The 23,297-nt window shown below is 36.9% G+C and overlaps 1 protein-coding gene and 1 non-coding gene across 2 annotated transcripts; both read right to left on the bottom strand.

Annotated features, from left to right (window-relative positions):
* Positions 1-776: 776 nt before the first annotated feature.
* On the bottom strand, positions 777-23,082 carry TSNAX (translin associated factor X). The gene is made up of 6 exons (XM_069484683.1): positions 22,927-23,082; positions 22,380-22,484; positions 17,332-17,446; positions 16,371-16,501; positions 5,582-5,709; positions 777-2,475 (listed from the first exon to the last, which is right to left on the bottom strand). The coding sequence occupies exons 1-6, from the start codon at positions 22,940-22,942 to the stop codon at positions 2,098-2,100; spliced, it is 873 nt and encodes a 290-aa protein (XP_069340784.1). The 5' UTR covers positions 22,943-23,082; the 3' UTR covers positions 777-2,097.
* On the bottom strand, positions 12,381-12,489 carry LOC138393522 (U6 spliceosomal RNA). The gene has a single exon (XR_011235202.1). It is a non-coding gene; the product is annotated as a U6 spliceosomal RNA (small nuclear RNA).
* Positions 23,083-23,297: the final 215 nt, after the last annotated feature.

The following is a 23,297-nucleotide window of genomic DNA, read 5'->3' as shown; positions in this document are numbered from 1 at the left end:
CTTCTTCCAATTTCTTGAAATTGCTTTCATAGGGAGAATTTTTTCCTGAAGATGTATATATGCTGTTGAGTACAACACTTTGGCTTTGATTTTGGGTGCTTGTGTCAGTGTTATTTTTATGTGATTTCTTCAGCAATATACAGGGTCAGTGATATCTGTGATTTTCTCAGTGGTTTGGGTCAGTGGTCCCCAACCTTTTTGGCACCAGAGGCCATTTTCATGGAAGACAAGTTTTTCACAAACCAGGGTTGAGGGGACGGTTTCAGGATGATTCAAGCACATTACATTTATTATGTACTTTATTTCTATTATTATTACATTGTAATATATAATGAAATAATTACACAACTCACCATCATGCAGAATCAGTGGGAGCCCTGAACTTGTTTTCCTGCAACTAATGCCACTGCTGATCTGACAGGAGGTGGAAACAAAGGACATCCTTGATGACATCACTGACCTCCTCAGTTAACCAACCTGGAAAAAATGACACCCTCCCTCTCTCTGGACTTACTTTAAGAAATAATAAATCTCCATATTAAGCTAGTCTATATTAAAATTTCCTGTTTCGACCAAAAACTCTACAAGTTTTATTATTTCTCATTGTGATCAAACAATAAGCTTAACTACTATATTGTAATAATTTATTCAAAAGACTTCAGTTTTAAACATCTATAAAACATTCAGTAATCCATTATTTCTTTATTTTTAACATCATAAATTTAAGTGGTAGAAGGAACAAAAAATATGTAATGAGACTGACTGTATTTCAGCAGTGTATCTTAGAAGAGGGAAACCAAAAAACCCACCATCATCAAAACAAATAAACAAACTTTATTAGGCATGTCTATGTTTTATTTTCCTTCAGGTGATATTTCTTGGAAAATTACATTTTCAAGCAATCAGTCCTTACAAACAGAGCAACCTTTCCAAAAATAAAATACAGTATCTACATTCTCAAAACTCACAAAACCAACTGGAAATGTCTGGTTGTCAACCAATAGTGTCATGCTCAAGTCAGTTTCACATCAAAGTAATAATCTATAACTAATTTCAATAGTCAAATTCCAATTCTAAATATTACTAGAGACTACCATTGTTATTCTCAACTGTACTGACAATTGTCTTATTGCTGAATTGTACATTATAAATTGTCTTTGGCAACTTTTATTTATCAATTACCACCACGGGACACCTATAAAGATTTGTATTAATTTAGTATTTCAAAACTTTATTATTTAAATGTAATTTGTAATAGATGCTAGAATAGGAAAGCCTCTGAACATGCCTAATAACAAAAAAAAAAAATCACTAAATGATTACTAAAAGCGTTTCAGTTTTATGTACAAGTATATAATTCAACTCAACTTTACCAGTGAAAATATTACAGTGTTCCCTCCCATTCTCTGTAAGATCTTCTGTGGTAAAGGACAAAAAAAATAAATGGAGAAAGTAACATCTTGGGTATCTGTCAATTTTTCTGGAAGGTTGTTTCATATAAATTTAAAATGGCCTAAAATTGGCCAGAATATAATATTTATTTTCACTATAATACCTCATAAACTTTAAAGTATATTGACAGCTTATTAATTTTTAATTCTTGTTCCATGGAAAAAGCCTATTTTGGAGGCATGGCACAACAGTAACAAGAAATTTAAACTGGAAGCTCGAGTCCAGAAATTTAACTAAAAAATCTTTTCTATATACAATAAAATCATCAACTTAAATTATAAATGGCTTCCACTAAAAATTACCACTCAAAAATTCACAAAAAGTAAATTAAAATAGATATGGCAGAAAGTGCACTCTGAAATATGTACTATGTTCACATTACAAAGATAAATGATGAAGGTTAACCAGCAAAAATTCAAATAGGTATATAGGCAAACATTTGTATGCAAACTTCCATGAATAAGATATAAGAAACGATTCATTTGGATAATTTTATGTACAGCTTGTATACACTTTAAAACAAGTACAACTGAGAATGATTCTATGTAAAAGCCACAATAAAGTCAAATGAAATACGAAATAACAGTCTTACAAATTGGTCTCTCTTAGGAGTTCTCAGAAGAATAATAATTAGGACACATTATTCTAAGAAATGCCCTCTTCTTGATCAATCATTTCTGTTTTAACTGAAAACACATCTGCCAGCATATGTTTTGGAATTTCCGAACCTCTGACTTTCAAAGCATAACAAGCATTCTCCACTTTGGCCAGACTTTGTTTCAAGGTATACAGCTTCTTAGAAACCTCATATGGTCCAGTGTTGCCAATGAATGAAAATCCATCGTAAACCTGACGTAAAAACTGGCTCACTTCAAAGGGGGTGTCAATGTCCCCATTCCCCACACTGTTAATACACATCCGCATCAATTCTCCAGTTAAATCAGCCACTCCCAGAAGGTAATCAACAGGTGTGACTTTCAGCCTCCAAGTGCCAAACTCCTTATCTTGTGCATCAGAGGAGGGCTGGTAAAACAAAACAAAAAACACACACACAAAGAAAATACACTGTGAAAAAGAGTGAATATAGCATGCATTACATTATAAACTACAAAATCAATAGCAGATCACACTAATTATCTCTAATAACCTGTTTTGCTTAATAATCATTTGGGTGTTACAAGAGGAAATCTACGCCCTTGGTAAGGAGTTGAACCAGATGACTTCAAGATGCTTTTGAAATCTAATACTGTATCATCTTAAAACCAACTATTTCCAACTTCACTTGACATACAAGATGAAAACATTCTTAAACAAGGCTTAATGACTTTATTGTATGACAATGACTTATTTAAAGGACAGATCACAAGGCCCTCCAGATTTGTGAGCCTAAGTCACTTTGTCCCTTTCTGACCTCTTACCTTTTCCTACTCAGGACTGACCATCACAATTTATTACTCTCTCACTGCATCCTCGATTCCCTTAGACGCCTGTATTTCCTACTACACCTGCCCAACACAAACAGAATCCTGAATCAACACTAAAATCTACTCGTTAGTCCTTTATTCAGGTGGCTGAGAACCACTCAGTTAAAAAATAATCACAACTACATAGAGTTTGGACGAATTGCTCACCAATCCTTTTACTTATTCTTAGATGGTTCTCTCTCCAGTCTCTTCACACACTATTCCAAACCTTCACCACTCTCCTCAGTCCCCTGCTCAATCCCAAACCTCTTCACTTTCCATAGACAACCTTGCCTAATTTCACTGACCTGCTCTTTTGCCGGATCACCTAGCACAATCTCTCAATTACCTTTATACCTACCAAAAAAAAAAAAAAAAACAACAAAACCACAAAACTTATTTATATCCACCCACGTCCAGCTTTACCTTCTATCCTCCAGTCTCAGATGATGAGTTGTCCCTCCTCCTGTTTGAGGTTAACTCTTCCAAATGACCTTGACCCATCTCCTCCCACCTCTTCCAGGACCTTGCTTCATAAGGTGTATGCCCTTGGGCAAGTTATTTCATCTCTCTAAACCTCAGTTTCCTCATCTGTAAAATGGGATAACAGTACCTACCTCAGAGGTTTAGTTTAAGGATTAAATGAGATAACATTTACCAAGTTCTTGGCACAATGCCCAACACAAAGTAAATACTCAATAAATGTTAGCTGCTATCATCACCACCGTCATCATGTAAATCTCCTCTCTCCACATCAATTTCTCTCTATTGGATTCTTTCTGGTAGAGACAATGTCTAAATTGCTATTAAGAGATTGTATGTTTAAAACACTAGGTGAAGCTGCCATTACATCACAGGGGAACGGCAAAGGTGTGTAGTAAGAACTGTGTTATGTTTTTGAGGAACTAGTGAGGTACTGCTTTTGAGTAAAGTAAGAAGTAGTACAGGATGAGACTAGGGGGATAGTTTTACTAGGATCACTCTGGTTGCTATGTATCCAATATATGAATCCTGTTTGAAATCTTCAGAGACCATCTGGTCCAATGCCCTCATCATACAGCATATGAAATGAGGCCCAAGAATCACCATAGGTAATATAGCCAGTTACTGGCACTATATGTTTCTATTCTATTTTTCTGTATGTTTGAAATTTTCCACAATAAAAAAGTTTTTTTTAAAAATTAAATTTAATGGTTTTGACAATATTCTCAACAGGCAAGTCAGAACAAAATGCCTTTCCTTACCAAATAACCACAAGTTTTAGCATCAAGAATCTTTAGCACTAAAAAGAAAAATTACTTATGAATGTGGTCCTAATCTGAGAAGTGTATACAGATATCACGGCACCATAATCTTAGAATAATTTGGTACCTAAGCCCTAAAAACAGTACATTTACTCTCGGTTTTCTAGCCTCTTTCCCAATTTAGAGGAAACTATGGTAAGATATGGTAACCGCCCCAATGTTATTTAAGCAGGGTCAAATAGGCTTTACTTTTTTCTATAATTCAATCTATACTAGATGAATCAAAAACACGAAGAAATTTTACTTCTCAAAATGAATGCCTCCTTAATAAACTTCATATAATTTAAAAAGTTGAGAAAATACATGACTTCCTTAAAGTAAGTTACACTTGTCATGCCAAATTAGTCTTATTTTGTAATAGTAACATTTTAGTTGAAATTTAAGAAAATATTATTATTTCTACAGCTTCTTCCACCTCCTGCCTACATATCCTGAATCCTTGAGTGGTGTTTTAAAAAGCAATTTTAAAAAACAAAAAAAGACAAAAAAAAAGGAAAGAAATTACTTGATGTTATCTTTAAGTGTACTGGTATCAAATATTCAATATAGCCTGACTTACTGCCTAAATGTTTTATCTTGAAACTCAGAAGGAAAAAAATAGTATCTATTTAAAAGTCAAACTGCAAAAGTTTCTTTTTCTTAATTCATAAAAGCTACATACATTTCAGACACAAGCACTATGATCTGAGTAAGTGGTGAACAGAAGAGCTCTCACTGTGTAACAACTACTTTATAACAACGGACTACTGTGCACTTGTGTGTCAAGTGCTACACACTGCCTAATTAAAAATCTGTCATTCAAATCCTCTGAAACAACCCTTTGAGGTAGGTACCTGCTGCAAGGGGTTCCTGGGGCACACTTTGAGAAACACTGGCAAAGAGTGGGAAAGGGCACAGACCCAGATTTAGAACACCTGGTTTCAAACCTCACCTCTGCCAACTTTTTAGTTGTGTGGCTTCTGATAAGTTACTTAAACTCTCTAAAAGCCTGTTTCTTTCTCTATAAAACGGGGGTAATAATTCTTACCTTGTGAGGTTAATAAAAGGATTAAATGATTAAACAAGATAGTGCTTATAAAGGGCACATAAAAAATACATAGTAAAACCAAACAAGGACTATAATCAGTCAATAGTGCTTAAGGTAAAGAGCATTACTTTCCCTAATATGCCCATAGTTATTCTTGCTCTATCCACCAACTGAAATATGTAAAAAGACTATTTCCTTAGAATCTATGAAACCACACTTTAGAAAAACTATTCCCATCTCAATCTTCTTCGCATTACAAATCAGTAAATCTCCTACAAACATTATGCTGTTATATAATTATATAATAAATGTGAAATACAATTTTAAATTCTCACCGTCTTATTTTCTTTCCCATTGTCTTCAGTTGTAAATATCAATTGTTTATTAATTTCATCCATACTGATTAATGATCGTGTTTTGATAAAGTGTTGAAAAGAGACAGCTTCCACATATTCCTGCAGTCCTGAAAAATCAAGAAAATTACTAAGAATAAGCACGACTTATCAGTAAGAATGGCATAATAAAAAACTTCAAATTGATCATCACTTAAGCTCAACAAAAGTTTAATGGACGCCTACTGTGATGCCAGCACTAGGCTACTTAGAATAACCTGGGGACAGACGGTGGGGACTAGCACTGGACATGGCAAACATTTCTGTGACAGCTCAAATATATTGTTTCTTCTTTCTACTTCATGAGTCATTAGTCTTGAACATCTACTTTTTCCTACAGAGAAATATCAAAGATTTTTAAAAATTTTTTTTTAAGAATTTAAGAAAAGGCTACTCCATAGGCTTTAACAGAACTATATAGATTATTTTTTGCTTCCTTAAGCAGCAAAACGATGATTAAATCAACTAAGACATGAAATTGAAGATTATTTGGGTTTTTTTTTTTTTTTTTTGAGACAGGGTCCTCACTCTGTCGGCCAGACTAGAGTGCAGTGGTGTGATTATAGCTCACTGTAACCTTGAACTCCTGGGCTCAAACATGGATCTTTCTTAAAATTTTAGTAGCCAAAATCATTTTGAATAATGCAGATTAAAATGTCAAAATACAAAATACTGTTTGTCTCTTCATACCTCAGAATGGATCTAAGAAGAATTGATAACTTCTTTCTGCTTTAGCATTTCACATTTAAAAAAAAAAAAAAAGCTAAGCAATACAATTTTGTGCCAGGTGTAAATTCTAAAAAAAAAAAAAATAAATCACACTTGAATCAAAAGTAAATTTTGGTGAAGATGAAAATAGTACTATAAATATTTTTCAAGTATTTGTCAATTTACTGTCCCTTAGCTCCAGTATCTCAGATATTTTGGAAGTGGAACCTTAAAACACTTCTCCTATGACAGCTGGCAACATGTTAAGCTTTGTTGGTACAGGATGCTAGCTGATCAAGCAACAGTAAGGGAGCAAAGAGCTCTCTTCCTAGTTCTGGTGTGCCACTCGTAGCAGCCTTCTAAGTGTGGGGTAGCTAGCACCTCAGGGAGCCCGGCAGCATGTGGCTTCTCCCTTGGGACAGCTTCTTTTATACTTCAGAGAGTGGCTTCCCAGTGAGCCACCTCCTTGGGTGGAGATTTCCATAGCATGTCACTTCCCCATGGACAGCTTCCCAGACAGTTCCATCAACGCAACCCTTCGGTGAACACCTCTGCCACCCAATGGACCAGGCCTGTACCTCTCTAGGGAGGCCTGCATCTTACCTTGTAGGGGGTAATGGCTGTTCATTCTATCTGATATTTCTGTACTCTTTAAAGTTCTCTTTTCTTCTTATTAGGTACTCCCCTACATGGTTAATAATTCTTTACATTAATTTTCCCTGTTCAAATTTCTATGTAGTTGTTTCCTGTTTGGACTCTGATGAATACAGTAGGAAATTAAGAAAATACATAATGGTATTTCCCCTCTAGCCCTATCACCTAGAGAAGGTGCTCCATCTTCTGAGACTGGTCAGGATCAAGATCCAATCCCAGCAGGAAGCCTAACATGGATTCTGCCTTCAATGTATGGGGTGTTCCACCTTATGCTCTCTACTGGAAGCTTACTATTAATACGTCTCCCCCATACACTGATCCTATCTTTCTACTGCCCCATCTCCCTGTTCCCCTTCAGAGCTCAATTTCTTGTAGCTGGCTACATTTCCTCAACACCTTCATCTCACACTTCTCAGACTACTTCATTCAGTCTAGCTTGAGCCCATCTCTACACCAAAACTGCTCTCGTTAAGATTACCAAACTAAGTCAGTCTAGTGGATGTTTTTTCAGTCTTAATCTTAGCAGCATTCAGCATTTTTGACCACTTTCTCCTTCTTTAAACAAGTTTTCCTTTGATTCCTTTGACAGCATTATCTTCTGGTTTCTCATTTTTCTACTTCTCTAGCCATGTCTTCTTAGTCTCCACCTTTATTAGTCCTAGGTTCTCTCAAGTTCATCTGCATTTGATTTCAATTAACCCCACTGTCCCCAAACTTCACTTCTCTGGCTTAGAGTCACATATATTCAAATGTACACTTGATGTCCTGTCAGAGATACCTGACAGTCAACAAGTCCAACAGTGAACTTACAATCTGCCTTTCAAACCTGGTCCTCTTAGTTCTTCTCCCCATCCATTCTTCACCTCTTTTCATTCATCCTCATACTGCAGACTGTTTGCCTTTTTAATATATAACTATGACCACATCATTCCCCTGTTTAAAGCCCAAACAGATTCCTGTGGCTCTTAGAATACAGGACAAAATCATTAACATGACTTTTAAGACCCTGCTTAATTACACCCCCAGCGACAATATCAGCCTCAATTCATACTACAGTCAAGTCATAACTCACAAAGGGTTACATTTCCAAGACGGGTACATAAAGCCGTATCTGTATAATGTAAGACTTGCTCTTAAAATCCTTTAAATCAACAAAAGTACAAGGCTTCTATGCACCCTGTAATATGAATTTTTCCTACAGTTAAGTCCCTACTATTTCAATACAGGCATCTGTGTCTTAATGATGGGGACATGTTCTGAGAAATGTATCACTGGGCAATTTCATTGTGTGAACATCAGCGTGGACTGACCCAGACCCGGACGGTTTAGCCTTCTACACACCGAGGCTATATGATACTATTGCTCCTGGGCCACAAACCTGTACAGCATGTTACTCTACTGAATTCCGCAGGTGGCTGTAACACAATGGTAAGTATTTACGTATCTAAACGTATCTAAACATAGATATGTTATGCTCTAACATAGAGAAAGTTCAAGGACCTGGCCCAAAACGCTGAAAAGCATTTTTGGTCACATGTAGGTAAAAGGATGTTTAAACAAGTTATGTTTCAACTTGATAAAAAGGACATCCGCTATTTTCCGTGAATAATCCCCAAGGTGAAAATTTTCAACCTACTGCCACAGTCCATCGAACAATGCCTTCCCCTTCAGCCTTTGCCTTGGATGAAATCCAATTAGAATTATTTACACAATCAGCTGCCAGTAAGAGAGAAGTCTGTAGGATGCTTTTTATGTAATTTGTTATTTTCCTCCTGTTCTCCAATTAGAACATACACAGGGAAAACCCAATTTAAGGCTTCTGATTATTTTTACTTATTCTTATAATATTTAAGCAATATATATCCCGTCCACTTCTCCATCAAAAACCATATATAAAGTCAAACAGTTAAGACAAAGATTTCACTATAAATTCATATCTCACATGTCTCAACTTTGTTTCTGGGCTTTTAATGCTTTTTTAGAAAATTGTTTACCATATAACTCAGCAATTCTGCTCCTAGGTATACACCCAAGAGAATAAAAGCATATGTTCACACACAGACTTGTAGGCAAATGTTAATAGCAGTATTTTTCACAACAGCCAAAAAATGGAAACAACCCAAATGCCCATCAATTGATGAATGGATAAACAAACTGTGGTATATCCATAGAATAGACTGTGATTCAGTTATAAAAAGGAATCAAGTACTAAGACATGCTATGACCTAGACGGACCTTGAAAATAATATTAAGTGAAGTCAGACACAAAAGGCCACATATTATATGATTCTATTTATATGAGATGTCCAGAACAGATAAATCCACAGAGACAGAAAAGTCAAATAGTAGTTGCTAAGGGTTGGGGGTTTTGACTGCTAATGGGTAAGGTGTTTCTTTTTGGGGTGATGAAATGTTCTGGAAGTAGATGACAGACGTATAACCCTGTGAATATACTAAAAACCACTAAATTGTTCAATTTTAATGGGTTAATCTTATGGTATGTAAATAAACTATATTTCAATTTTTAAAAATTGCATACATGTAACTGTCTCTAGGAGTAGCACCTGAATTTTAAAACAAGTTAGCTTTACCCGATCACCAAAATGTTAAAACAAAATCAGATCCACGTTTGATTCATAGGCTACTCTGCTAAAAATCTATTTCTGAATACATTAATTGTACATTGAAAATAAATATATCTACAAACCTTAGCTTTGTAATGTACAAGAAAAGAACTTTTATCTGAGGAAGGCATGTTTTTTTTAAATTATCAGGCCCAGAGAGACATTAAAATGCGACAGCAATCACATCCTACTCTCCACTTTGAACTATGTATTCCTCATCTTTTGAATCTGCCTATTATTTCAAGTGGATATATGTTAACCTAATAATGCCACACCAGACACTATTACTCACACCCTATAATTTAACAATGTATAGCCAATCACTCATCAATCTTATTTCTGTAAACCAATGAGAATTCCTGACAAACAACTTTGTATCAAGCCCATTCTCTGTCCCCCTTTTTTGCCTTTTGCAAGAATGGAGCTCATATCCCAGGTTACTTGGGTCTGAGTCTTCCGGGCAGCTGTCCTCACTTTGGCTCAAGTAAATTCTTTAGATTATAATTTATGCATAATTATATAAAAATTGTATTTTCCCTTTTAGGTTGACAAGAATATGCATTATACTACCAACAGTAAAACCTAAATGCAATTCCATTAAATTGGATTTTTTCTGTCTGAGCAGGGCTTTTACTTTAGCATTGAATAATGTATGTTGAGTAAATCAGTGTGGCTGAGTTTTTATCCCAAATGAAAATAAATTTTAGAATTTAGCACAACGTTACAGATTAATTCTGCTAAATTCCAGAACGGATAAGTACAAATATTTGTTAATGGCTAAGTACCAAACAAAATAAGGAATGCTTTCCATAAACATAATTCATTTAATTTTCAAAACAATTCAGGAGGTAGCTACTATTGTTCTATGTTAAGGGTGAGAAAGTTGAAATTCAAACAGATTGTATACCTTGTTCCAAGGTTATAGAGCTAAGGAATATCACAGCCAACATGGAAGCCCAGATCTCCCTGATGGCAAAGTCTATCTCTTTTTACTTCACCTCCCTGAGTAAATATTATCTCTTAAAAGTGGACCTGAACAACTAGAAAAGTTAACACCAATCTGGAATCTTCTAAAATTGACTTTCCTAATACCAAAGGATCACATTCTCTTCCTATCTCCCTTAATCCTTATAGTAATCCCTTGAACAACTCTCGTCAGCTCTTTCAACTCCCTTGTCCCTTGGAGTGATGCTCAAAATATTTTAACAGGAATATAAATTATTCTATAACTAAATGTAAACCCAAAAATCTTTAAAATATCCTTTTATTTTCCTAATACATTACACTATATTTATTATAAAACTGCTTACCAAATGATATAGAAAATAACATATTATCCCCCAAATTGTTCCAATAATTCTCAAATCATTTCTTAAATTTTTAGATGCTGTTGGTGAGAGCTTTTGTATTTAGTCGCCTCTAGCTAAATGATTCCTTTGCTGGAGCCATGGTTTGACAGTGAGAACGTCATCAAACTCTCCCTGTGACCCCCTCCATTGAAAGGATCAGGGGACTGGGTATCCTGCCAATGTGGAGGACTCACAGGCCTGCCCCCACCTCAGCTTTCAGCTCTCCCCACCACTCCTCAAATCTCTACTCATCTCTCCCCCGACCACTGGGGGAGGAAGAGAGTAGAAAAGAAGAAAGGAAGTTTGTGCTGTCACTCACTGGGGGGGTGTGTGCTGTCCTTTGGTGGTAATCACTAAAATTCCCTTCCCCCAGACATCCTGCCTGTGTGCAGACTGCCACTCCCCTCTCCACCAGGGGGTATGCCTCAAATAACGCAATGCTCCCTGATCCCATCTGAGGGATTATTACTGCAGTCTAAGGAAATATGCTCTGCATGAAATGAAACACCTGTTTATATCCCTGGTCCCCAGTAGAACTCCCAGATCCTATCTGCTTCTCCCCTTAGAGCATCTTTTGGGGGGAGGGGTTACAAAAGAGTCCACAGCTGGGCTGTACAACATAAACCCCTCACCCCATCCCTGGACTTAACTCAAAAGCAACTGCTCAGTCTCTCTACCCAAAAAAATGACATTTGTAGCTTGTCCCCTAGCTGGAGTGCACAAACCAAAAAGTATCTGTTACAGACTGAACTGTGTCACCCAAAAAATTCATACGCTGAGGCCCCAACCTCTAGCACCTCAAAATGTGACTGTATTTAGAGACGCGATCAAGTTAAAATGAGGCCATTATAATGTGCCCTAATCCAATATGACTGGTGACATAAGAGATTAGGACACACAGAGGGACACCAGAGATGCGCATGCGCGCGCGCGCACACACACACACACACACACACACACACACACACTAAACACCATGTGAAGACACAGGGACAAGACAGCCTTCTGCAAGCCATGGAGAGAGACCTCAGGAGAAATCAAACCTGCCGATACCTTATTCTCTAACTTTAGGCCTCCAGAACTTTAAGAAAATAAGTTTCCGTTGTTTAAGCCAGTGGTCCCCAACCTTTTTGGCAACAGGGACAGGTTTCATGGAAGACAATTTTTCCATGGACAGCGGTGGGGGGGGGCGGGGCGTGGCAGTGGGGCGGGGAGCTCAGACGATGATGCTAAGATGATGCTAAGGATTGGGAGCAGAGAAGCTTTGCTCCTTCACCCACCGCTCACCTCCTGCTGTGCACACCACCCCCACTTCTCTGCGTCCTGGTCCCTAACAGGCTGCAGACCAGTATCAGCCAGCAGCAGGGAGTTGGGGATCACAGCTTTTTTTTTTTTTTTAATTTTTTTTTTTTTATGTAACGCTTCACGAATTTGCGTGTCATCCTTGCGCAGGGGCCATGCTAATCTTCTCTGTATCGTTCCAATTTTTTAGTATATGTGCTGCCGAAGCGAGCACGGGATCACAGCTTTAAGTCACCAGTCCGTGGTATTTTATTATGGCAGGCCTGCCAAACTAACATACTATTTTGGATCAGCGTATGTTTGGTGTCTAGGATAAACCACAGGTGCTGAAATTTGTATTATTAATTTTATTACTCATCCGTTAATAATATACTATTTATCAACAGACACAGATGTATTTTTATTTTAACAACCAAAATGGACATAATAGTATATCAAACTGAATATCTTGTCCTACTTTTTTCCATTGTCATCCTGCTTATGTTTATGAGGAAAATCTTAATATTTGGGGTAAGGAAGATAAAGCCTTTACTAGGTTAGGTTCCAAAGTCAACAGGCAAAATAAATCCATATGGGAAGAAACCAATGATACCACCTACTAGCTTATAACCTTGGGTATAACTTTTGTGAGCCTCAATTTCCCCATTTGTAAAGTGGTAAAAACATTATCTATGATTTAGGGGTACTGCAGAAATCTATGAGGTCATGAATATAAAGAAGAACAGTGGCTTAAGAAATATCTCTAACTGGCCCAAAACATCCACTTAACTCGCCATTCACATTCTCAGATAAAAGAATTAAAATATTATTTAGGGTATGAACTTAGTTTTGTGCACCAAAATGTCTCAAAAAAATGACAATTTGTATCATTATCAGTGATAAAAAAGCAATATTTTTTTAGATAAAAAGGCATTTCTCAACTGTTAATTTTTCAATAAGAGAAAAAAATAAGACACAAAAATTTTTTCAAGTGGATTATTTCAAGTAACTAATTATTCATTCGTTTCCTTAACCATTCCTTGGGATAATTTGTAATATACTCTGATAAGAAATGTGTAGAAAACAGACGTAACCTTTTGTTGTTGTTCAATCATTAGGATACTCAATGTTTGGGCTCACACAAGTATTCCTTAGGGAAATGCTCTGCGTGCCACTAGCACTATTCTTAATGAGGAAAAGCACAGAACTCCTTTAGTTCAATGCCAGAATTGTTTTATCTTCAAGTCAAAAGAACAACTATTTGGAATAACACCAAAACAAGCATTTAACAATTACAAGCAGCAAGCTATTCATAAGCATCATATTGTTAATGCTAATCTAATTATAAATAACCTTATTTTATCAAATAAAATATCTGTCAGCAAATTTTTAAGTCCCAGATACCTCTTTATTTGACATCATTCCCTAACTTTGAGAAAAAACATCTTTGTTACTTCAATTCAAATAACCTCATTTTAAAGATTTCTTACAGAAAACTGAGATATAGAGAATCCTTATTTTTTTTAATCCATGAGTAGGTAACCTTCAAAGAAAACCTATAAATCATAAAGACCTAAAAAAGACTATGACATTTATAATAATTCTCAATGATATGGTGAAGTGGGAAAATCTGAAGGAAGGGCACACCTATTTTGCTAATGCCCTGTCTTTCCAAGAGTGTAGAGCTTGCTTCCTGATTTAAGAAACACTCTACAGACTCAATGAGGTATCTTTTACCTTTTTTCCCTCCATTTCTGTTATGTTCTAAAGACCATTGTATAGCTTTCTAGGTGTCCTTTGCTATCATTTTACGGTCTTTGACTTTTTTAAAACTCTTTCCTTACACCTTACTCATTGATGAAAGAAGGACACACAAAATAGAGCTACTAGACCCAATACAACAAATTGAGGATGTCCCACTAGATATTTGGGGAACTCTAAGTTGTCAGAATTAGTAGAGCCTAACCATGAACCAGTAAGGAATTGAGGAGTTTAATCTAAACATGAAAAATATGACATCACTTTTCACACATGAAGCACTAACACTGTAAGAAAATAAACAAGTTTTTACAAAAATGTAAGTTTTAAGCACAGATTGAAGTCAAAAGTGAGAAATACTGTGGTCAGCTTTGACTATTAATTGCCATGAATTTTTGCAAGATAGGCTTATTGCATGATGTGATAGAAAAAAATGATAAAGATTATGGGTTATTCAGGCTCTTGCCATTAGTTATTCAAGTTAATATGATACTTAGGAGACGTCGTAGAATTGGACTTCTGTTTAATACAGTAAGACATTTAGAATGTACTGCTTCAGTTCAAGAACTTTCTAGAAATTGAGATATCTAACTTGCTCTCCCATCACCAACTCTACCACCATCAGCCTTCAAGATTATACATGCATACCTAATTTATATATATAGCAGAACCACTGTGTTTGAAATATTTTCCTGCGATAGATTTATCTCTACTATGGTCACAGCCACTGCTCTAGCTATAGGGGAGGGAGCAACAGCAGTAATTCACTGAGGTTCCTTATGACAATATTCATGCTCATGTATAAACCAACTGATAAATACCATTATTCCTGACCTGCATCCCGGAGAAAATCTACAACACACCTGCAGACTGGAGATGCCATCTCTGGATTCCAACCAACCCTGAGAACTGACAAAGTTCCAACTTACCTTCTCTCCGTGCACCTCCACTAGGAGAGGAATACAAACATTTTGAGAGAGCAAATAGGGTAAGGCAGAAGTGTTACTACTAACATTATCTGACCTGCCAATCAATGAGCAATGACAAGAGTACCCGAGAGAAACTTCACCAAATGGGTTTTGACAGTGAGTGTTATTCACATTCATGGCATGGCTCTTTTCACTAAACATGGCCCATATATGCAACACAGCACCAGCAGGAAGAGAATTACTATTGATGTCCTCTCCTGATACAAAGAACTGCTCTAGAAAAAGGAACTAGGAACTCATCAGTCAACACTAACTTTTCTTTGTTCAAAAAAATAGTTATAACTTACATACAGTAAAAAGTGCATAAATCTTAAGTGTGCAGCTCAATGAATTTTCATGTGTTCACCTAAGAACCCTAACCTAGATCAAAATACAAAACATCACTATCACCTCAAAAGGTTCCCTCATGCCTCTAGTTAGGAAGCCCTGCCCCTAACCTCCACTCCCAGGTAAATAGTACCCTCCCCTTTCATCTCTCTACATTAGTTTTGCATGTTCTTGAATTTCACATAAATGGAATTACACAATAGGCCCTCTTTTGTATTCCCCTGTTGATGGTCATTTTTTAGTTTAGGCTACCATGACTGTAGCTGTAAAACTTTCTGATTCCCAACATGACGCTCAAAGATCAAAGGAAATGCTCATGAGAACATTCTGGGTTTCGGAGTTTTGGACTAGAGATGTTCAAGAGGTGTAATGCAAATATTTCAAAATCTGAAATCTAAAACACTGCTGGTCCAAGCATTTCAGATAAAGGATACTCAATCTGTATCTGAATGATATAGTATCTCTCTTGTTAATGAGCTCATATTAAGAGAAAAGGACAAAGAAGAAAGAACCAAGCACTTTACAAGTTTATTCAACTAAAGTGAAAATGGTGGTAACCACCAAGAATCCAGTACACCATGAACCTTTCAAAATGAACACCTAAGGCCCACTATTACCCTAAAATTTCTAGATATGGTGTAACACCATGAGATGTTTGGGTTCATCTGGTTAAATTCTCTTTCGTGAACCTACTGAAACAGAAACTTAGAGCCACCAGTGAGATCTACCCGTAGCTGGAAATGAAAAGTGCCCTGTCCGAACATACTCTACACACCCAACAATAAAGTTCATTCTATTAAGTTGGTGTTCTCAATTAATTTACTAAAAATCAACCAATGACTATTACTGTACACTATTAGAAAAATAAAGCCAACTATATGTTTTTGGATTGCCTTTACATTACTACTCAAAAGTCTCAGTTTTTTAAAGCCGGTAATATTATTTCACCAGGTGTCAATTAAAATTTACACAATTCACACATAAATCATGTAAGCACACTATTTTTTTTTAAATGTTACCATGGAAGCAAACCAAGATTTACCTGTAGTGATGGCTCGATGAAATTGGTGCATGTCTTCTCCTGATACCTCCTGCGCTACCTGTAGTATCTTCTGTCGGACACCATCCAATTTTATTTCTGATTCATTCAGTATTTCTTCCATATCAGGAGCACTATAATCAAGACATTGGAAACTTTTAGAACATGAATCAGATGCTTTGATGGTGAAAAATAAAATAATCTAAATATCAACATATGATAAAATAAATACTACATATATTTGGATACTTCTAACACTAAACTACAATCATTTTATTAGTAAGATGTAAAAACACAGAAAATGCACACTTATCCAAGTTAAGCTTTACTGTAATGGATTCTAATGATCAAAAATTTAATATATTTGCACAAATAGCTATATCTTTTTTTTTTTTTTTTTTTTGAGACAGAGTCTCACTCTGTTGCCCAGGCTAGAGTGAGTGCCGTGGCGTCAGCCTAGCTCACAGCAACCTCAAACTCCTCAGCTCAAGCGATCCTCCTGTCTCAGCCTCCCGAGTAGCTGGGACTACAGGCATGCACCACCATGCCCGGCTAATTTTTTTTTCTATATATATTTTTAGCTGTCCATATAATTTCTTTCTATTTTTAGTAGAGATGGGGGTCTCGCTCTTGCTCAGGCTGGTCTCGAACTCCTGAGCTCAAATGATCCGCCCACCTCGGCCTCCCAGAGTGCTAGGATTACAGGCGTGAGCCACCGCGCCCGGCCTAAATAGTTATATCTTAATGAACATTCTGAGTAGAACACAAAATCCCTAGCTGTCCTGAAAATAAGAATTTTCCCCTATTTTTATTAAAATATTTATTCCTAAATTGTACCTGCTGCTAATGTCCTCCAATTCTAATTTTCACAAACCATAGAATATTCTAATAGTTAGTTACTATCCACAGAAGTATAAAGCATAAAAAATATATAAACTAACAAATTTGAAAGATGTTTACTCACCTTGTAATCCTATGGAGTAGAAAAATTGTCCTTTTACTTTCAACAGTTATATCCCGACTAAGTTTCACAAGTCTCTCATATTTGTCATGCCTTGCATCAAGTTCCTGCTGAAATGCTAAGAACACATTTTTTTTTACTATAAGCATATTTATTTTACACTCAAAGCCTATCAAACAATACAAAGAATGTGTGTCACAGTACGAATGCAGCCAATGGCTATAGTCACCTGCGTTCATTTAAGGAATAACACGGTAGAACAGGGTGGTGGTAATGACATTAATTCTGAGAACACAAAAAGCTGAACACTATAAATAATCTCTATCATTTACTGTCTACAGTGTTCTTAATTGTCAAACATCCTGGGTCTACATCACTAAAATTCTTGAAGTACTTAGAGAGGTACACTGAACAATATTGTTCAAATTTGTTTTATTATGTTCTCAGGTGTCTAAATCTTTAAAACTAAGTGTATAGTAATATTTTCTGTAAATGCCAACTATGCACTGAAACACATAAATTCCTGAATCCTTTACCATGTGTCACTGATTTATTCTTTCCCAACATTTATCCCTCACTAGCTAAAATTACTTTGTTTATTTGTAAATTTCCTTGTTTATTAACCATATTCCCCAATAGAATGTAGATTTCATGAAGGCAGGGGTTTTGTCTTCACCACTGTATCACAGCATAGAATAGTGCCTGGAAGTGGATGTTCAGAAAATACTTCTTAAATGAACTGCTTGCTGAAATCACAGGCAGTACAACACATGGCATGACAGCATTTGCTGTAGTTTGAGATAAACCTGATTTCCAACCAGCAGTGTGCAATTCCTTGGGAACTAAGAAGTTTTTGACAAGGAACTACAAATCAATGTGCCCAAGAAGCATGGCCTCTAACATGGAATGAATAATGCATCTTACTGATGAGCAGCTCAGCTATTAATTTTTCAAACGTACACTAATGCCGTTAGAATTATTAAAATATAAATTATTCATAAAAGGTAGTAATATAAATTAATTTTTTAAAGCACTGTTGAATCTGTCTTAACAGTTTCATACGGTCTTCCTAATCTAAGTTACCTTACAGATGCTTCACTGTATCTATACTACAGAAAAGCCTCTTGCCTGGTCTCTCTGTTTCCACCCACTCTTGCCTTTCTATAGCTACAGAGTGATATTTAAAAAAAAACCATACTTTAGTTTTTTAAGACTCTCTAATGACTCTGCATTACATTTAACAAACTCCAAACTCCTTATAAGACCTTACATAATTTGGTCCCTTGAAATACTCCCATGGAGAACACATCATCACTTACATAGCAATCCAGCCATGGATGTATAACCTGAATCTAATCATAAGGAAATATTCATCAAATCCAGTTGAGGAACATTCTGTAAAACAAGGCTCATATTCTTCAACAATATCATTGTCATGAAGGACAAAGAAAGGCTGAGAAGCTGTTCTGGCTTACAGAAAACTAAAGAGACGTGACAACTAAATGTGATGTGTGATCCTGTACTAGATTACTAAGGAGGAAAAAAATGCTAGAAAGACATTTTGGGGACAACTTTTAAAACATGCACTGTAGATTAAAGTATTGTATCAATGTTAAATTTCCTCGAGTTAGTAACAGCACCATAGTTACACAAGACAATAGGTGGGGTGTGGTGGCTCTCAACTGTAATCCCAGCATTATGGGAGGCCAAGCCAGAGGATCTCTTGAGGCCAGGAATTTGAAACCAGCCCTGAGCAACATAGCAAGACCCGGGACCCCATTTCTACAAAAATTTTTTTTAAATTCTTACTCTGAGCAGGGCAATAGAAAAAAAAAATATATTATTCTTACTCCTAGGAAATATATTCTGAAGTATTAAGGGGTAAAGAGGCATGATGAATGCAACTTAATTCTCAAATGGTTCAGAAAAAAATGCGTAAATATATAAATTTACATACATAGACAGAATGATAAAGCAAAAGTGGCAGAATGTAAAAAATTGGTCAAGGCTATCAGAAGTTCTCTGTATTATTTTTCCAAATGTACTATTCTTCCAATCATTTTTACAGGTTTAAGATTATTTCAAAATAAAGCTAAAAAGGATAAAGTATTTCTTTACTCAGATGAATCAACAATAACATTCATATGCTGACTCTTTTTAATGAAATTAACTCTGTATCTTTGATAACAGAGTAGTTACTAGGGCATTAAAGATACTGGGTTTAAGTTCAACAAACTATACCATCTTCATCAAATTTTCTCTCGAAGTTAGTATTTCTCATTAAAGACCTCCCCCATTAATCCTTTTCTCCTTTCTAAAATCTCCTCTGACAGACCAGTAAGCTTTTATTTATGTTAAACTTTTACAAAGACATTGGAAAATCTTACAAGAGAAAAATGAGAAGAAATGATGTTATTAATAATTTTCTTAGAATACAAATGACTAGAAGGCAAAAACAGTCAGCAACTAAAAATACTGTCATTATGTACCATAAAGCACCTATTATTTACTCTATAAAGAGGCCAAAAATCATCTTATTCCTAAAGTATTTAGAAATCAAAAGCTCTGCTAATAAACAAAATATCTTTCTTTAAATACAGGTATGCCTTAATTGGGTTTTACCACTCAGAGCCTCACAATGGGCACATTGTACATATTGTAAAAATCTTATCTTAGTAAACAGGAGATCATCACAAAATGATGACACATAACTACTTATAAAAATTACTTTTATTCACCTTCCTAAATTACATAAAGTTTTTAAAATTATCTTACCACACACAATACAAATATATCCAAAAAAGACACTTGAACTTCTTTTTAAATTTATAACTCCGCCCCCTCTACCCAGCATCCTTTATGTTTGTACTCCTGTCATTTTCCCCCTCCCCCAGCTTTACAGATATAAGATACACTCTGGGAGGCCAAGGTGGGAGGATCGATTGAGAACACAGTTCAAGACCAGCCTGAGCAAGAGTGAGACCCTGTCTCTACAAAAAATAGAAAAGTTAGCCAGGTGCAGTGGCGTGTGCCTATAGTACCAGCTGAGAAAGAAGCTAAGGCAGGACAATCGTTTGAGCCCCGGAGTTTGAGGCTACAGTGAGTTATGATGACCCCGCTGCACTGCTTTGTCTGGAGACAAAGCAAGGCAATCTCAAAAAACAAAACAAAAAATATACAAAGTGACGTTTTGATATATACATTGTGAAATGCTTATGACAATCAAGCTAATTAACATATCTATCAACTCACATAGTTACCATTTAAGATGTGTACTCACATAGTTACATTTAAGATGTGTACTCAGCAAATTTTAAGTATAAACTTTCCAAGTTTTGCAAGTCCTAGCCATTGGAATACCCTTAAACCACTTAATCTCCAAATAACTACTTTACTTCAGAAGACTTTCACTTCACAGGCCCAGCAAACTGCCTAGCCTGTAGGGAGCACCCAATAGATATATTATGCATAACTTTAAAAAAATAAGAACTTAAATAAACTATTAACTAAATTAGAAGCTGACAAGGATCATAACATATTTGGTCTTTTATCACTGAGATAATAATTAGCTAGGATTTTGCCTAATATTTTAAAATAATATGTATTATTTTTATGAATACATTAATGACCACTGTGAGTTGGATAATATGAACACAAAGTTAGATAAAATACAGTTCCTATCCTCGAGGTGCTCAGTCCAATATGAGGGACAGAGATATAAACAAATAAAACATAATCATGCGATTATGCAAAAATATATATGCAAAAGGTTTAGAAAAGAACCACATTTTTCTTGTTCACTACTGACACATGCTAGAACATAGCAGATGCCCAGTAACTATTTAGTGACTGGATAGTGAATAATGAATGAATGTAATGTGCGATACAGGCTGCTAGAGAGAAAAATCAGAAAGGCCTCAAAGGGAGGAAGCTACTTGAGCTACGTCTTGAAGAAAACCATAGTTCACCAGATGGGTAACGGGGCACCAAGTTAGGAACAATTCTAACTTCTGGGTCAACATGCTTTCTACTCAACTACAGCTAGTTGTCTTACATCTCTGAAGATCACTGTAGGTACTGTAGTGGTTTCAAAATATGTCCACAAATTACTTGAGGCTCCTCCCCTCCAAAGGTAGAACCTAATTTCCTTTCCCGTAAATATGAGGCAGAGTTTTTAAACTGCCTCGCTTCTAACAAATACAATGTGACTAAAGTAAAAGTTTGTGAAGTCTGAGATTGGGACACAAGGAGACTGTGGTTTCGTCTTTGCTCTCTCTCTCTCTCTGGAGGACACTCAAGCAGCACCTGAAGAGGTCCATGTGGAGAGGATCAGAGAGCCGGTTGCAGGCAGAGGACTAAATTGTCAATAGCTGTGGATCCCCCAGCCCCAACCAAGCCTCCAGATGATTCCAAGTCAGAACCAACCAGCTGAGCCTCTCCCAGATTCTTGAACCACAGATTCGTATGGTACAGGATAGGGGACAGAGAAAGGAGGATTTTGTTTGATGTTTTGTTTTGAAATGAAGAACAACTTGACCAAGTTAATGTGCTGAGAAAAAGGGGACTGTGAATATATATGTGCATGTGTAAGATCTACTAACAGATATGAGTTTCCATTCTGTGCAAAGTACTACAGTCAAAAAGAAACAGTTCCTGTCCTCCAAAGTGTAGTTGAGGAAACAATATTAATACACACTAAATATATGTTAGTATATAACAGATGCCAAACTATCAGGTACACAATGTTTAAGTATGTGGCATGTCCAATAGTAACTAACTAATGTTTAATGAACTAATGTTACCTGTGTTTATGTTTACTTGTTTGCTAACGTTAATGTTTACCTTAATGGGACGTAAAAGTCAAGGCCTTTGGAATTACAGACTTTCAGGGCAGATCTAGCACCATCATAAAACCTCCAGGAAAATTAAGTTTCACATCTGCACATCCTAAATTCTTAGGGGTTGTTTTCTTGTGCACAACATGGCTAATTAATTTTTGTTCCACCTTTTAATTCTCTCCCCTTCACCAACTTACGTTATAGAGAACTTACATTTGAAGGCCAGCATCACGGGTGAAGATGAATTAACATCCTTCCCTTCTCTTCTTTGGTTATGTGGAAAATTGTCATGCTTCCTTTTCCTGAACCCTCCTGATCCTTACGTAAAGAAAAAAAGTTGGACAGGGACCTTTCATCACCAACAGTTTCCAAAAGAGAACACAGGCAAACAAACACCTTCCCTTCTTTCCTTCAAAACCAAATACCCACAGGGCCCTTGCCTTAGCGGCTTCCTCCGCAGACTGACAGAAAAGCAGCCCTGCCTTTCCCCCCAAATCATCCAGGCTCCCACCAACTGGTTCCTTGATCTGGCACAAGGGAAGCAATTGCCGAACTAGAATAAAATCACAGCTCGAAGATTTCAGAAAATGAGACGCGTAAACATGGCCAACCTGGCCGGAGAAAGAACCAGAGCCGCCGCCCCCCGAGCCTGCAAGGAAAGCGGGCATCCTTCAAGGGTGAGAAGGGGAAAACCGCGTAAACAGGCAGGAGAACCTTCCCCCTCTAAATAAATAACGTCCTGTGCAATTGAGGACGCCACCTTCTTTGCTGCTCATGTCGTCAAGGCCTGCGGGAAGACGAGCGGAGACTGGCAGGCCTGTGCAGAGCCGAGCACGCCGAGTGCGGGCCGACTGCGGAGGCTCTCTACGCGGCCCGGCTGACGTCGACGCACTAGCCGGAAGCGCGCGCCCGCAGCCACCGGCGCCGCTCCCTGCCCCCTTCGCGTACTTCCGGCCTGCGACCCAGACCCGGCGCCGCTGGATCCGCCCCCAGCGTGGTCCGGGAACGCGGCGCCTGCGCGCCGTCGCGACTGCCCTCTGCTGTGCCTGAAGACAGAAACGCCTCTACACGCCTCATAGCAAGCTCTGTTAATAAAAAGAAAGTGCATCCTCCAGGAGCTGAGGTATGTGT

The sequence above is a fragment of the Eulemur rufifrons genome, chromosome 11 (genome assembly GCF_041146395.1).
Source record: "Eulemur rufifrons isolate Redbay chromosome 11, OSU_ERuf_1, whole genome shotgun sequence".
Classification (NCBI taxonomy): Eukaryota; Metazoa; Chordata; class Mammalia; order Primates; family Lemuridae; genus Eulemur; species Eulemur rufifrons.
This window is presented reverse-complemented; position numbering and strand designations above follow the sequence as displayed.

Bases quoted from the DNA above. Each gene is read 5' to 3' on its own strand.
- TSNAX (XM_069484683.1), bottom strand. The intron at 17,447-22,379 runs GTAAGTTCTCTA...ATGTGTTCTTAG, and splicing joins CGTGATGCTGGCCTTCAAAT to CATTTCAGCAGGAACTTGAT. The intron at 16,502-17,331 runs GTGAGTAAACAT...TCTTGATTATAG, and splicing joins CTACTCCATAGGATTACAAG to TGCTCCTGATATGGAAGAAA.